The sequence below is a fragment of the Cornus florida genome, unplaced genomic scaffold (assembly GCF_030987335.1).
Source record: "Cornus florida cultivar Cherokee Brave unplaced genomic scaffold, ASM3098733v1 CherokeeBrave_3.0.0_Hap2_Chr07, whole genome shotgun sequence".
In the NCBI taxonomy this organism is placed as follows: domain Eukaryota; kingdom Viridiplantae; phylum Streptophyta; class Magnoliopsida; order Cornales; family Cornaceae; genus Cornus; species Cornus florida.
The window spans coordinates 34,069,691-34,085,368 of NW_026775577.1; the positions used below are offsets into that span (position 1 = coordinate 34,069,691).

General features: G+C 33.3%; 1 protein-coding gene and 1 long non-coding RNA gene across 14 annotated transcripts; both read left to right on the forward strand.

Moving 5' to 3' along the window:
• The first annotated feature begins 1,628 nt into the window (after positions 1–1,628).
• On the forward strand, positions 1,629–8,886 carry LOC132266996 (uncharacterized). 10 transcript variants are annotated; one of them, XR_009468801.1, is made up of 9 exons: positions 1,629–2,025; positions 2,452–2,502; positions 2,586–3,604; positions 3,691–3,824; positions 4,467–4,632; positions 4,716–4,982; positions 5,104–5,194; positions 5,297–5,393; positions 8,492–8,886. It is a non-coding gene; the product is annotated as an uncharacterized LOC132266996 (long non-coding RNA). The 10 variants fall into 10 exon arrangements; XR_009468802.1 differs by having other exon boundaries at positions 3,520–3,604; XR_009468807.1 differs by having other exon boundaries at positions 3,529–3,604.
• Positions 8,887–10,790: 1,904 nt separating this feature from the next.
• On the forward strand, positions 10,791–14,838 carry LOC132266995 (uncharacterized). 4 transcript variants are annotated; one of them, XR_009468798.1, is made up of 8 exons: positions 10,791–11,625; positions 12,029–12,149; positions 12,228–12,384; positions 12,463–13,225; positions 13,302–13,386; positions 13,495–14,010; positions 14,139–14,179; positions 14,595–14,838. XR_009468798.1 is itself a non-coding variant. In XM_059768029.1 (8 exons), exons 4-7 carry the CDS (start codon positions 12,751–12,753, stop codon positions 13,627–13,629), a joined length of 615 nt encoding a protein of 204 aa, XP_059624012.1. In that variant the 5' UTR covers positions 10,805–11,625; positions 12,029–12,149; positions 12,228–12,384; positions 12,463–12,750; the 3' UTR covers positions 13,630–13,676; positions 14,139–14,838. The 4 variants fall into 4 exon arrangements, 1 of the variants encoding a protein (XP_059624012.1); XR_009468797.1 differs by having other exon boundaries at positions 10,796–11,625; positions 12,463–13,032; positions 13,113–13,225; positions 13,302–13,356; positions 14,139–14,838; XR_009468796.1 differs by having other exon boundaries at positions 10,805–11,625; positions 12,463–13,032; positions 13,113–13,225; positions 14,139–14,838.
• The last annotated feature ends 840 nt before the right edge of the window (positions 14,839–15,678 follow it).

The window sequence follows — 15,678 nt, forward strand, 5'->3', positions numbered from 1 at the left end:
TCTCCAAAGACTCATAACCAGCCATGATCAAGACTCATGACCAAATATGGTTATGATTAGGGGTCTCGGGTCATAATCACTTGAAGAATCTTTGGGGTACTTCAAATGAAGATCAGCTGGAATCCCAATGATTTAAGAATCCAACAAGTCAGGTCTGGAAACGTGAAAAGAGCTTGAAATAGAAAAGGACAACTTGACAATATCAGAAGTTCAGAACTACAATTGGAAGGTTCTCACCTACATCTGATGAGGAGAGTCAGAATCGTCAGTAATCAGATGTCTTCAGGCTAATGTACAAATCAAGCCAGACATGACAGGTGCAGGGAGCTGAAAATAGCTTGAAGACCAAAATCATCAAGCATGAAAGACAAGGCACCACTTAGTTAAAAATACTATGTCAGACATACTTTAATTTGCTTATAGAAGGATATGAAAGTCAGTCAACCTGACCAGCTCAACAAGGGGGTTAGGAAGGGTCACTTTCAGTTTACAACCAATCAATTTCTAGAGAAACGGTTGAAAGGGACAATACCAGGTGGAAACCTCTATAAATACCCACTCAAGCTTCACAAAGAAGAGGTCCAAGACCATTTCTGAAGTTCAACCTTTAGCATTCATATCACTTAGCACTTAGCTTTTATTTCATCAAGTTCAGTTTATTACTTAGCTTTTATTTCAGCAAGTTCAGCTTAGCACTATCAGTTTAGTACTTAGTTATCTTTCAGCATTCAGTACTTTAGTTTCCATTTCAATCAAGAGTTTGTAATTCATTCATCATTGTAATCAGTCAAGTTCAATGAAGAAAGGTTTGCAGATTCAGGTATATTTATTGTTCAGTTTAAGTTGTTTCTAATTGATACTCATTTTAAATGTTTAAAGTCCTTTCTTAAAGGCAATAGCAACCTTAAGGAGAAGGTCATTCCTACTCTCCAACTCTCGCCTGAATCACCTTAGGTCGGTGACTCGACCCAATAGGAATAGTTTGGCAAGAAATATTCGAGTCCATCAGGACTCTGGCACGCCCGCGTTCTAGGTCAGCCATTCATTGGCTAGCGACCTCAGACCACTTTGTGAGCCAAACACAAAGATAAAGATGTTTTGAACAATCTTATCCAACTTATTCAATGGTAGAAATCATGTGGGACTCCTTCTAAATTAATGATTATACTAATTATTATTTTGTTTTCCTTTTCGGGTTAAGTAACTAGGCTGATCTTCTTTAAAGAAATAAACATATTTTATTAAATTATTTTAAAAAATAAAATAAAATAAATGCACACATTTAACTTTTATAAAATAAAAATTAGATTTGAACAATCTAAATTAGTGTACTTGATAAGGTCCAAAATAGTCTAACTTTTTCGAATTGTATAAATTGTGGACCACGCAGACCCGTCTTTTTTTAATGAATAAAGTTAAAAAAAGGGCAACCCTTGCATATTTTATTAACTCTTCTCAAACACATAAAGAATTAAATAGATCAAACTTTTGAGAAAATAAATCACTATACTCAGATTTAAATTTTCAATTTTAAGAATGACAATGAGATTTCTTCGATTTATATTTTTCACCATCATTAACATTTGTGGATAATTGGAGAAACCAATTATCAGCCTTCTCCGATCTTCTAGACAGCTTCTCAGCCTTCTCCGATCGGTAAAGGAACAAGGGAAAAAGTAACCAAGTGAGGAATCGTTAACAGAACCGGAACCGAACCCGGTTCGGTTCCATACATGGCGGTTCCGGTTCCGGCAGGAACCGTACAGAACCGAACCGTGTGCATGATCCTACTTTAAAATACCCACCATTTCCCCACTTTCAGACCCTCTTTCTCTCTCTAAAACTTGGTGGGAAAACCATCAACGAAAGCATTCTTCCGTGGCTACCGCCCTTTCTCTCTCTAAAACTTTCGCTCTCCAAGCCCCCTTGTGTTTTTCACCTTCTGATCAAATGAGTGTGGTTCACTTGTTCAATCATTCATTTGCTTTCTCTCTCCATCATCATGTCCATCATCATGTTCAACCGGTAAGTATATCTTCTTCCATGCCTTCTAGTTCTTTTTTTCTTTTTCTTTTTCTTTTTTAATATGATTTTATTGCATAATCATATCTCCATTTTATAAGCATTTTCTCTCTTCTGTTTGTTACATGCGATATGGTATGTATTACACAAAATTAATTAATCTCTCTTTTTCTTAATTTGTTGGCATATACATTTTTATTAGTAACCTTCTTCAATTCCACATGATTTCATATTTGCCTTTGTAACCTTTATTTTGTGATTCTAACATTTCTCAACTCCAAACCTTAACTGACTGATTATTTATTTATTTATAAGTTCATTTAGTCCATCTATCTCAGTTAGCTTGAAATGTTTTTGTTATTAATTTGCAAAGTCTATGTTATTTATGATTATTGCTTGTTAACTCTGAATAAATTTTTGATGTGACAGGGTTTATTTCTTATACGAGGTCAATTAATGGCATGAGTAGTTTCGGAAAAGGTATATATATGATTTATTTGTTTAACTTAATTTTAAATTTTTGCTCATATAAAATGTCTTATAATAAAAAAATTAATGACTAGTGTGTTGCCCACTGAAGATGAGGCTGCATCTGCCTTGCACCGGAGGAGTACCAATATATTTTAGTTATCATTACAGATCCTCAACACAAATTAACGCAAGTTAAACTGTTATCCCTAACCAATTAAACTGTATGCAAGTTAAAAATTTGGAATAACTTGTGAAATATTATGAAATACCTTAACTCTTTGGCTCTTTGGTGGACTTTTCTCAACAACTACTCGCTCTGCAGCTTTGCAAGTTCTTGTATTATGTCCATAATCCAAGCATTTTGAACACTTTCACTTTTTCTTTTGACCTGCTCAGATGGGTTGAACATCACTTTTTTTATTTTTTTGTTTCTCTTCTTTGGTCCTATTGGTTGGAGGATGGATAGGGGTTGTGGGCTCTGTTTATAGCTGCCTTCTCATAGACATGAGGTTGATTATTAAGGTGTATTTCGCTACATGAATTAAAGTTGGTGTAATTGAAAAAAAAAAAATAGTTCAATTTTCTAAATTTTTTTTCTTCAATTTCACTAATTTTAATTTCAATATTTCCATTCTTTGCAACCGTGTATATCTTTATTTTGAATTGACTTTTGTAATTTCCACCATTAAAAAGACTTGAAAAAGCGACCAAAATTTAGCCCTATCTGAGCAGGGATGCACATATATAGCACATATATAGGGAGTTTCCTTCATGTCTACAAGGCATACTTGTAGCATCTCATTTCAAACTTAACGCACTTATATACCAAAAAAAAAACTTTAGGGGAGATATTTCTCCAAATTTTAAATATTAGGAATGTTATTCTCACTTTGCCCATATAAATATATATATTCTTTCGGCAAGAAACTCACATTTTGCCTGAGATTTATCTACTTTGCTTTACATTAGCCACTTTATAACCATCATGTAATAAATTGATCTGTAATCCATAATTACACAATCAAGCGGTTGAAGACCTTTGGGTGACGGATGCTAGACCTGGCAAATGGCAAGTTGTAGCTCCCTCAGAAAATCTTCTGCGTGCATTCCAGTAAGTGACTCTAACCCTTTTTAGGTTTCACAATCATTACAATACATCAGCTAATGTTGGTTATATTCATTGGTTTGAATTTACAGGGGAATAATTGAAGGTTTAGAACAATTTATTGAGAAAGAGGATACTCATACTACGGAGGCACTCTAGAAGAGCATATCAATTTCAGAAGAAGGGGAAGCTAAGCTGACCACACCTTTGACTTTTCCAGAAGAGGGTAATTTAAATTCTCCCCAAAGTTATTATATATATGTGTGTGTGCTTTCTAGTGTCACTATTCTATTCAAGTCATTTGTAGAGTCAATTATGTGAGACATAAAGCTGCCGTATGAACTACATTTGGTAATTTATGTCCTCCTTCCTTTGGGAGATTTCACTTGTTTAGTTTTGGTCTGAAGTGAAATCATAGTAGGTTTTTTTAGTAGAACCATAACAGATTACCATAAATAAAAATAAAAAATAAAAAATAAATTCTGTGCACCCCATTTTGTGTATGCTTTCACTTACTCTATAGTTACCAATACTTGACACATGATTGTCGAATAATGTCTGAATAGAGTCCCCAAATCAACAAAGACAAATCCCTTAAATATTTCAGATCTTAACTGTTTATATCTTTGAGTCAATCCCCCATCCAGCATAACATCCCTCTTTCAATTCTACCCCCTCATGATATTACATTGAGTTTGCTTATTCTGAATTTTTTTGAATTGGAATTTGGATTGCTTGATGAGGAAGATATATAAGACAATTATCCTAGCATGAGAGGATTTCTCGTTAGCCATTTTCTAATTCATCATGTAAAAAATTGATCTGTAATATTAATCTGTAATATTAATGTATTTTTTTAATATTACAGATCAGTTTCTTGCATTAAGGAATGATTTAATCCAATTTAGAGATTTGGTTGAGTTGGCTGCAAGCAGATTCCCTGGTATGGGATATCCTCGGCCTGGTGTCATGTTTTTATTCGATGAATTGGTATCTCGTTACATCAGCCGATGCCAGACAGTGGAGGAGTTGAAGTAAGATTATTCATTCATTTCTTGTTTGGTTCATTTTTTTCAATAATATTTATAATAACATTTTATTTATGTGGCTCTTTAAGAGGACAAATCCATTGTTTTATAATAGCGAGAAGAGATGCTATGTTGTGTGAAAAACATTCACGATGCTAAAGGTGCAGTATGGTATCATTAGGAGAATTTCCTTGATCGGGAGGTGGACATATATGATCGACTCGCACATTGCAGTGCAAGGAGAACAACAGCTATATAAAATCCTAGTACATGGTACCGAAGATGGCAGTACAGATCCCATGTATTTGGGACCTTGGGCCGCTCTCATATTCCAAAGGAATGTGTATGAACATTTGGTAAATACCCAATTTCTGTTTATGACTACTATGATGCCATATTCTTAGTTTTTGTTTATTTATTTATTTTTTTTTTTTTTTGGGCGGCTTGGGATTGGTTGGAATTTTCTCCAAATTGAAGAATTGCTTTTTCGGAATATGCCAGAGTTTGTTCTGAAATATTTCTTTGAAATGGTGGCGAATTTTTATGATGTAAATCTTAATTATGTCAGGTAATGTTCACTTTTCTTTCTTTCGTTTTTTTGTTTTTTGTTTTTTAGTTTTTGTTATTTTTGTTTTCTTTTGGTTTATAGTGTGTCTTAATCTTATTGTAGGGTTAGCTGCCTACGAACCTTGAAATATCCTCCATACCCCCTCGGTCACTAGTATATTGGAAGCCTTTTTGCAGTTTTTCAGCATTTTGGAAAAGAGGTATGTCTTTTATGCATGTAGTAGAGTCATTTCCTCTTCAGTCGTTTCTTCTTTGTTTGTCTTTCCTTCTGAATTTGATTGGTTGACTTGAATGTCTCGATATGCTGGTGAATTGCTCATTGATGAATACTCAATCACATATGGTGGTGTCTATTGGAACCCTTGATTTAGTAATTGGAAATTTCTCACACAAGGATTTTCTCTTTATATGATTAGAGTCTTAAAATCATACCTTAGATCGACTAAAACGCCCTATTTATAGCCAATATAGGTAGCCCATACTTTTTGGTAGGTTGAATCGTTTTAGAAATCTGTTTTGAGAGCTCGATTGATCGAGGCAGTGTTAGATACCTACTGCGAAGTTGCTCCATCAGTCGACCAGTTAATTGAAGCACATTGGGAAATCATTTTACAAAAAATCCCAGTTTTTGATAAACATGATTAAAATAGTATTTTGAGCCTTTTATAGATCATACATAGTTGGTCTTTGTGGTCTCAACTTACCTCAACCTAGATATGTGACCGAGTCTTGAGATATTTGCGGCATGTTCTTCATTGAGCTGTATTTTCATCATCTTTTGTGGTTGTAAACACGTGACTCGCGACTTTGACCTCCTTCTCTCCTCCGTTTGTTGTGGTCATTGTATGGTGAGAAATCTCACCCCTGCCTTTAGACGAGAAAGCTTCTTGCACCTCCCCTAGACAAATCAATAGGAAATGCTACAACCCATTGTTGTTCTTTTTACGATGAACCACTCCGGTACAGTCTGTACTGTACTTCAAAGTCCTAATTGTGGCATGTGAAAACATCCCTTCCCTTGGTTTGAAGCCTTTTTTTTTTTTTTTTTTCTTAAGGTCTGTACAGCAAATAGGAAATTGCCAGCATATGACTCTTATTCCTAACAGAAACATATTAACATACTTAAGTCATTGATATCAACTTCTTTTGTAGGAATGCATATGGCTTCTGAAGTTTTTTAGGGGCTGTATGTTGTCTCGACCATTTATGCTTAGACATTAGTTTGCTGCCTTCATGGCTCTTTCACTTCACAAGCAGGGTGCTGATCTCTAACCCACCTTCTTAAATAGAAAGCCCTTTTTATTCTGATGCTTTGTTTCTGTGGTACACTGTTTGTAGAGATCGTAGATGTTTTTAGTACTTCATGAATGTGTCCGTGATAAAAATAAATAAATAAATTTCATAATTTAGGATTTCCCATACAATGTTTCCAAACACAAGATATATGTAACAAACACGTCTTAAAAAGGCTTCTGTCCGACAGTCATCAAAACAAGATGAACACACTCCAAAAGGTGTTCAAGCTTTGTTTTCTTCAAGAAAAATTTAAATCATACACATGGTCATCGTATGAAAAATATAACACGGAAGCTTTTGTAGATATAAATTGAAATCTTTAATACTTTGAATAGTTTTATCCTCCATATTTGCAATCTTAGTACAAAAATTAGAAAATTATTGAAAGTTTATATTTTCATATATATATATATATATTTCCATGTCTGTATCCTGCCCCTTTTTGGGTTTGATGTATGCAAGCATATGGAATATGACAGACTTGGCACGTAAAACTCCATCAAAATGCTTATGGAACGCTGTTGGAATTTGCTATAAGAATACAAAAATAGAAACATTGAATAGAATTGGTCACGGTAGAAGATTGATAGACATATATTGATATAACGTAGCAGTGTACTTGTCAGAGCAAAATATGACTAGATCAATATCTACTACATAGGCTAAATAAATTAAAAAAACAAATACTACATTTTTGCACCCAAAGATTGTTGAATACAAGAAGGAACAAAAAATTTCTCCATGGATAATTCTAATTTTCTACCTCTTTAGGGCATGTTTTGCTAAAAAATTATGAAGATGAAGACTGAATTAATAAAAAATAAAAAATAAAAATGAAACCAAAAAGAGACAAGAATAGTACTGACTCGTGACTTCCCATCACTTGTCGCAAATTGTCATTATTTTGACCGTCTATGTCGAAATAACTTTATTCTCAACTCAACAGAGCTATTTTCCAACTATTTTGGACTGTTTATATGAATTTATTTTTTGTCAGTTTGCTTACAATTAAAAAGTTTAAAGAGATACAGGATTACTTGGTTAAGGGCCTAAGGGGTAATTTAAATTCTATTAATCAGTTCACTGTATTCCTTGATGTATTTCCATCTTAGACTTCTGGGTGCAATTCAAGTGTCACACCCCGCCTCATTGTAGGGAGGTTATGCCTTGTAGGCACATGTGTACGCTGAGGAGGCCTCTCCATGACAATAGAAGAGTAGAATATAATAGAAGTTCTAGAATCTTCCCGAATCGTGCAGTTGTGGAATACTCCAGAGAGTGAGAAGGTTCTAGAATATTGGATAAAATTACATTGTCCTAATTAGGTAAAAATACACAAATCTCCTCAATAGTTTACTCGAGGAAAAAGGTTTGGTCATTGATGTGAAATTTAAAATAAATAAATAAATAAATAAATAAATAAATTACTTAAAAAATTCAAAAGGGTAATGTGCATAAAAAGGGAAGCCGAACAAAAGAAAACCTGTGTTCTGACTTTGAAATTTTATACCAATGGTAAATTGGACTCACCACAAATTTGGGTCACGGATTTAACTTTGATTGTCTAACAGGCTCAAGACCATTTTCGTGGGTCCCAAACTATTTAGCTAGCCCAAGCCACAAAGAGAGTTGAATAAAAGGGTTAATTTAACTTTAAAATAACTTTTCAAAATTACTATCACTCATGTTATAAATATATGTTCCGTTTTTCACTCATACCCCAACTATCATCTTTAAACATCTGACATTATATAAAATGACTTAAAAACCTTCGACTTTGTCAAAAAAAAAAATTAACCTAAAGAAATATACTAAAAGACTAAACTATCCCTAAATGTTTTGCAAATTTACAATTATATATATATGTGTGCGCGCGCGCCTATATATATAATGTTTTCAACAGATTATATCGCGGTTTTTCCTCGTTTTCTCTTCAAATCACACCTCCGATTTGGTTTTTCCGTTCGCATCCAACTTCGGTTTCTTTGTTTGATTCTATCAGTTTGTTGTAGCAGGAATGCCGGATCCGGTGGAACCATGGCGTCGTTTGAGAGCGAGGACTCCACTCACAACCACCAGGATTTCGACTTGAACTTGCCGGAATAGTCCTCTGCCAAAGAAACTCCATTTATCAATGATAGCAAATTAAAGTTCCTCTTAAATTGATTAGATTACAGTAGTTTTTTAAAGAACTTTTTCACTTCTTTATCTATACGTTACATCTTTTTATTGTGATCATTGAGCAGATTCCCTTGGCATTCCATCCCAGCAAAGCTCTTTCACCAACTTTTGTTGAAAGATACCAATGAAATTTTGTACTAATCACTTTCTCAATGTAATTGTAGTGTACATGCTAAAATGGGTTTTTTTAGTAAAGTCGAGTCATGTTTTATTGCCCACTCTCGTTGCTGTGAACCAACCTTGGAGCTCTGCAATTTTGCAAATATAATGACGCTAACAGCTTGAATCGGTGAGAGAGTTTAATCCGATCGTGTAATTAAGCGGTTCCTTTATTTGCTATAATCTCTTTCCTTCTATAGCACAAAAGAATACAACTGTAGAAATCACACATCACATGAGTTGGTTTAAAAGTAATTTTTTTATTTGTAAGAAAATTAGCCTGACCTGTTGGTGTTGATGGTGGTCGTGCTGATGAGTGTGTGTATATGTGTGACAGGTGGCAATAGATGTTTTGGTCACTTAACATCAGTTCAATATTGGTTTTAAAATAAAAGTCATTAAAAAATGAGAATAAAAATATTATTTCACACTCATTTTAATGGCGTTAGTAACGGATAATAAGGATATCAGGTTTGCCTAAATACTATATTAAATCATTTTTCAAAAATTACTATAGTCAAGATACAATCGTTTGTGCCATCTTTCACCCGCATCCCAAGTCCCCAACAGTTATATAAGAAATAAATTTTAATGTATTTAATATTTGAAGATATTATAAATACGATTTCATTCCATTTAATAAAATTAACATTGTACAATATATAATTAGGTCATTACTTGTGTTTGATAGTCTTAGAAAATTCATTAAAAATCTATATTTATCAGATTATATTGTGAAAAGATTCATCGATACTTTTTGGATCTAACGTGCAAGATCAAAAAGATGCATCCACGACTGCAAACCTTGGTATGGATAGCAAGAAAAGAAAATTTTTGCGGAAAAATAACAACCCATAACTATCTAATTTTTCCTACAAAATACATGAATTTTTTATTTCCAGAAAGTTACATGAACTTACAGTTATACCCCCTTTTTTTTCTCTCTCTAAAATATAACTTGCTTATGCATAAATTTTGTATAATGAACGTATAATAATCTATATCTCTCTAAATGTCCTTCAAACTTATTTATTTAGATTTTTATAATGTTTTTATTTATTTTTATTTTTTTATTTTATTTAAAAAAAAGATAATATTTATGTAGATTCTTATATTATTTTTATTTTATAAAAAAGACAATATTTATTCAATACACGATTATTTATTTATTTATAATCTTATTTAATGAAAGTAAGGACAATTTAGGTAAATCATTACATGTTTTTATTTTTATTTTTATTTTATTATTATTATTATTTTTTATTTTCATGTTTTCCAAACTAGCAAAATAATTTTTTCTAACAAATTTCTTGAAATTTTTTGTTGAATGCATACTAAAAACTTGATTTTATTTTATTTCGCTTGACTTTCAATTTCACTTCCCATCTAACCGAACAAAGGTGAGAAAGTACTACTTTACCAAAACTACCCTTGTGTCTATTGAGAGGTAAAAAATTAATATTGTCCAACAGATGATGACACCTCACTTGTAATCCAAAAAGGGGGGAGGGGAAAAAAAAGAAAGACAAGCAATTTTATTTGTCTTAATTTAAGTGAAGCATTGAATTTTGACAGTAAAGGATGTTGCCTTTGATATTATGTCAACTTAGGTTAAGAGGTTGACCTTGATATAACTTGAGAGAGAGACTCAACTAGATATAGTAATGTTTCTAGTTTTAGCCTCCCGACTAGATACTATTATTATTATTATAGTTATTAATTACTTTTGACAATTCAGAAAGTAGAAGAAAATTACCCCAAAACATATATTCCTTCCGTCCCAATTTAGTTGTCCTTCTTTTCTTTTTGGGTTGTCCCAAAATATTTGTCCATTTACCAAGTTTAAACAACATATTTCACATCTTTTCATAAGATACCCTTAAAATTTTTAAAAAAATTCAAACTTCATTATATATATATATATATATATATATATATATATTTAATATTGAAAGGGTAACTTTGTAATTTTTAAAGGGGATAATGCAATAATTACATGTCCCCCTAAACAGTTTTACTCCCCAAAAGAAACATCTAATATGGGACAAAGGGAGGGAGTACTAACAATTAATTTGTTGGTAAAATAGAAATTTGGAATTAAAAGACATTCATTTTATGCAACTACTTTATTGAAATAAATAAGATTGTTTCATAAAAACACTGCTTAACAACTCACAAAGAATAAGAAAATCATCTCAAAACATATACAAACAATTAAATTGTTCGATAAAATAAAAAAGTCAAATAAAAAGGTACTATTTTTTTTGTTTGAAAAAATAGGGGGAAACCAAAATTTTAAAATTTAATCTGAACTCTCCAAACCCTACTCTCCTCCGCCGTCTCCTTCACAACCAGCTATTTCTCTCAAAAACCCCCCATTCACCATTTTTGTTCTATCTGGCTCAAAGAAATGGTGAATCATGTTCATCTCTGGTACAAGAGGCAAAGGCCACACAGACTAAACGGGTATGCTATTGTAATATGTCCCATGGGGGATATAAATAGGAATAGAGTCGGGAGAGGAGTGGGTAAAGGGTTATCCATTAAAAACTTTGAGGAGAATGCTGCTGCCATGAGGTTGAAAAATAGACTTGACCGTTATGACCACCCCAATATTCTGAAATGTGTCATGTTCCGGCGGGAGGACAATGGGAGTATTAATCTTTTCTTTGAGAGTGTTTCTGGCATGAGAATAGTTGACTGGATCAATACATGTAATGCAGGTGGCCTTTGGAGAAGAGATGATGGAAAAGTGGTTTTTGTGACTCCATCAGACAACTTCATCAAAGTGATTGGGTATATGTTTATTTCTCATATATTGTGGTTTGAATTTATATATACATACATATATATATATGTTTGTTATTCTTCAATGTTTGGGATTTACTCAAGTTGTTTATGCTTGTTTCTCTTCAATTTTTGGATTTACTGAAGTTGGTTAGAGATTTGGGTATGTGTTTGTTTCTCTTCAAAGTTTGGATTTACTGGACTTGGTCAGTGATATGATCATATGGCATATGTTTGTTTGTGGGTTTGGATGTTTTATGTGTTTGATTCTCTTTAATGTTTGGATTTACTCAAGTTGGACAGTGATTGTGTATATGTTTGTTTGTTGTTTGGATGTTTTATATGTTTGTTTCTCTTCAATGTTTGGTTTTACTCGAGTTGGTTAGTCAATGTGCGTGTTTTTCTGTGATAGAGGAATAGTAGCAGGTCTGGATAAGTTTTTCATCAGAGACGGATATTATAGGGTAGTCTGTCAACTATATTTGTAGATGAAGACTTTCATGTCAAATTGACAAAGCCTAAGCACCGTAATGGTAAACCCTTATCTTAGTTTGTTTTGTTTTTGTTTTTTTGTGTTTTTTTTAATGCTCCTTAACAAAGTTAAATCACAGACACTTTAAACCGGATGAGAATGGAGATTATTGAATTTCAAGAGATTGTTCAGTTGGCTGGACAGAAAATCTCAAATCCACCTCCTGCCTTTGTTGAATTGTATAGTGTGTTTATCAACATCTGTCTGCCTCTGTGCAATACCAGAGAAATAATGAGGTGATTTTTAATACAATTTTTTATTGGGCCTCAAATCTAATGCTATACTTTTGATAATCCTTTCTTTGTGTTTCCCAGTGACCTATGGTTTTTTATAAAAAATCACGCTCTCTTCTACAATAGTGTGAAGAGGTACAATTTTATAAGAAAAATCAGCCGAATGGAAAAGACATCAATCATAAAGGATATCTTGATGGGTCCAAATGGTTTCGATCTTTTGTTACTTCTCGAGGTCTTGAGTGGTACTGCCAGACAAGAGAAGAAAGAGAAGAGTGAGAAGAAGCTACAAAAACAGGAAGAACAAGGCTACTGAGACAACAACGGGAACAGAAAAAGCAAAGTCGAAGTCAGTATCGAAAACAGCAAATGCAAAGACGACCGGAACAAAGAGCTCCTCAGCAACAACAGCAGCAAAGAGCTCCTCAGCAACAGCAGCAAAAGAAACGGAAAAGACAAGAGCAGCAGCAAGGATCTCCTCAGCAACCGCAGCAGGAAAAGAAACCGAAAATGCATGCTCCCTATTTGGCACCCAAAAGCATACTCAAGTTCAGTAGATGTTCATTCGAGCATTTGGTGAAAAAAAAACTTCAGCAACTTTCTCACGAGGAGCAGACTCAGAAGAAGTCTAAGAAACATGAGCGTATTGATGTAGATAATTCCTAAGTAAACTTTTACTCTTGAGTACTTTAAAATAGCAATCTTAGTTTGTTATATTCTTTTTTGTGTAGCTTGAAAAAATTATTGTAATTTCGGACATTCTGTTTGAGGATTTTCCTGACGCCGTGGGAAAAACTTTTCATGAATTGGGGCTTATCTATTTTCGAGCTAATAATAATGAAAGGTAATGTTCAGCCTCCTCTTTCATTTTGCAACACATTTATCATATTTATTTTTTAACACACGTACCTTTACTGCAGGATGCTGCTAAAAGCCGAACTGGAAGAAGACCCCTATAAACTTGGGGAGTTGAGTGTTGAGTCTCTCTTTGATCTCAATCTTCCTGTGCGTATTAGTTTAATTGAGTTTTTGATTTCATGTGCTTTTATGGCTGGTTTATTCATTCAGAGACATACTGATTACTCTTTCTTTTTATAAATTGTTTTTTTGCAGGATGGCAAGTGGTGGATAACTTTAACTTTTGATTCTTTTGTTTTTAGCTGGGGGTATTGTAATGGATGTTCTTGGGTGCATACACACCCTGAAAAACTTTTATCATACTATTTACATGTGGAGGAGCAGATTTGAAGGGGTGCATGTAATGGATATTATTGCGCATGATTTCATTGCATCAGGTTTATTTAATTTGACTATCCAAATATTTTGATGTATTATTTTTATTTTTATTTTTTTTCTGATTTACAATGTGGTTGAATGAATATTTTGCTTACTAGCTGTTTGTGGTCTAGATTTTGCTGTTGGGTGTTCAAGGGACTGATATGCCAACCTCTCCGTTGTTTGTTGCTAATTATTTCCATTATGTATCAGCTTATCTTTTTTGGTTGTCTCTCCTTGTATTTAATATTAGTTACATTGGTACTTTTTTCCTTGTTTTTTGTCTTGAGGTTTCTGCCCCTGCTTGATAAATATACAGTGTTGAAATGGTTTCAATGTCGCAAATACAATTGGGTACGTTCATGGTGTTAATAAATTGGCTTTATTGATCATAAAACTGATTTACTATTTGACAGGACCTACTATTATTATTTTTATATTATGCAATATCTTTTAATTCCTTATTCTCATTGTTTTGACAGATGTTCCAGTCATTTCCAGAGCTATGGGATCTATAAAAGAGGTATTTTAGCAAACTATTTTCCTTCCAAATTTTGTCTTCTATTACTTATATGTAGTCTTTTGTGTTGATTGTTTGGTAATTTCAAGTAGCATCTGTACTCTCATTTCTATGTATTACTCACTCCTTATATAAAAATATGAATTGTATTAAGTCAAGTATATTCATTTTTTCATCTTTAATTTTGTCCACTTCAATGTGATTATGCCAGATTGCTTGCACATGTTGCAAGACCTGTTTTAACATTTTTAGGCACTTTATTCTTTTGAATTTCTTAGAATAGCAATTATTTTTTGGTGTAATTTGTGTTACTTTCTTACAGATAGATACATGCAGTTAAGTTTTCAGCTAAATTTCGTTATACAGTACTTTGTACCTTCGAAGTAACTTAGGTCTCTGATTGAACAAATTCATGTAGGTCTCTGATTGTAGTATTATAAATATGATTATTTCGACTTGGTAACTTCATCAGGCCATTCCGGTGACATCATGATCTGGAAAGATCTTAGATTGCTGGGGAATAATTTCTCTTATTCTTTTTTTTTTTTTTTTCTTTTTTTTTGGTAGTTTGAAACTTCTGGAGATGTTTGGATGTTCTTGGCACGATGTGTATTCTAATTTGTTATATATTCCCTTTTCTAAGAGGGTTTCAAGTTGAAAGATGTGAAGGTATGGTGTCATGTACACATTGCAGGTCATTCTTTGTCAATGTAATGGATCCTTGTTTCTTATGGCTTTCACAATTATTGACATACATATTGGGCTTCTAATTGGTTTCTTTTAACATTGCATCTTTTATACCGGGGAATGTAAAAGAAAAAACTGCTCTAATTCTATACAAGTATAGGTGAAACTTTTTATACACTAAATATTCGCAATAATCTTTGAAAATAGATGATGTTTCACTAGTAACTGTACCAAATTAGTAAACTAAGTCATGAGGATTTAAGTTGCATTATTGTACACATGCATACAGTACCAAACTTATAGAAAAGAAATTGGTGATTTAAGTTGCAATAATCTTAACATGCATGATTAAGCTTCATGCCATTTAAACCAAATGCCACTGTTCTCGAATCTTAATAATACGTTCGGGACGTTAACAAATCAGTTCGGAGCCAATCGGAATGCGCACGTGGCAAAATAGGCCATCAGTGCTCGAGCACACCCGTACTGGGCTCGAGCGTTATTCCCCATAAAATAGCGCTCGAGCCTTGTTTTGGGAAAACAGCTCGGGAGGTCCGTTCTTAGCCCTGAAATCTGTCGTCAAGGGTCTTAAAACATGTTTCTATGTCCCATAAGCTTCCATTAATTTATTCTAAGTAAATTAACCTGTATAAAACAAGTATAACATTAATCTATTCCATTGATTTACCAAAATCATATAAACATGCACTTATATATACATCAGGGCTGCAACACGGGTGGGTTGGGCAGGCATCTCAGGTTCAACCCATATAGAAATTCTTTAGCCCAAGCTTAGCCCATACATAACTATTCCA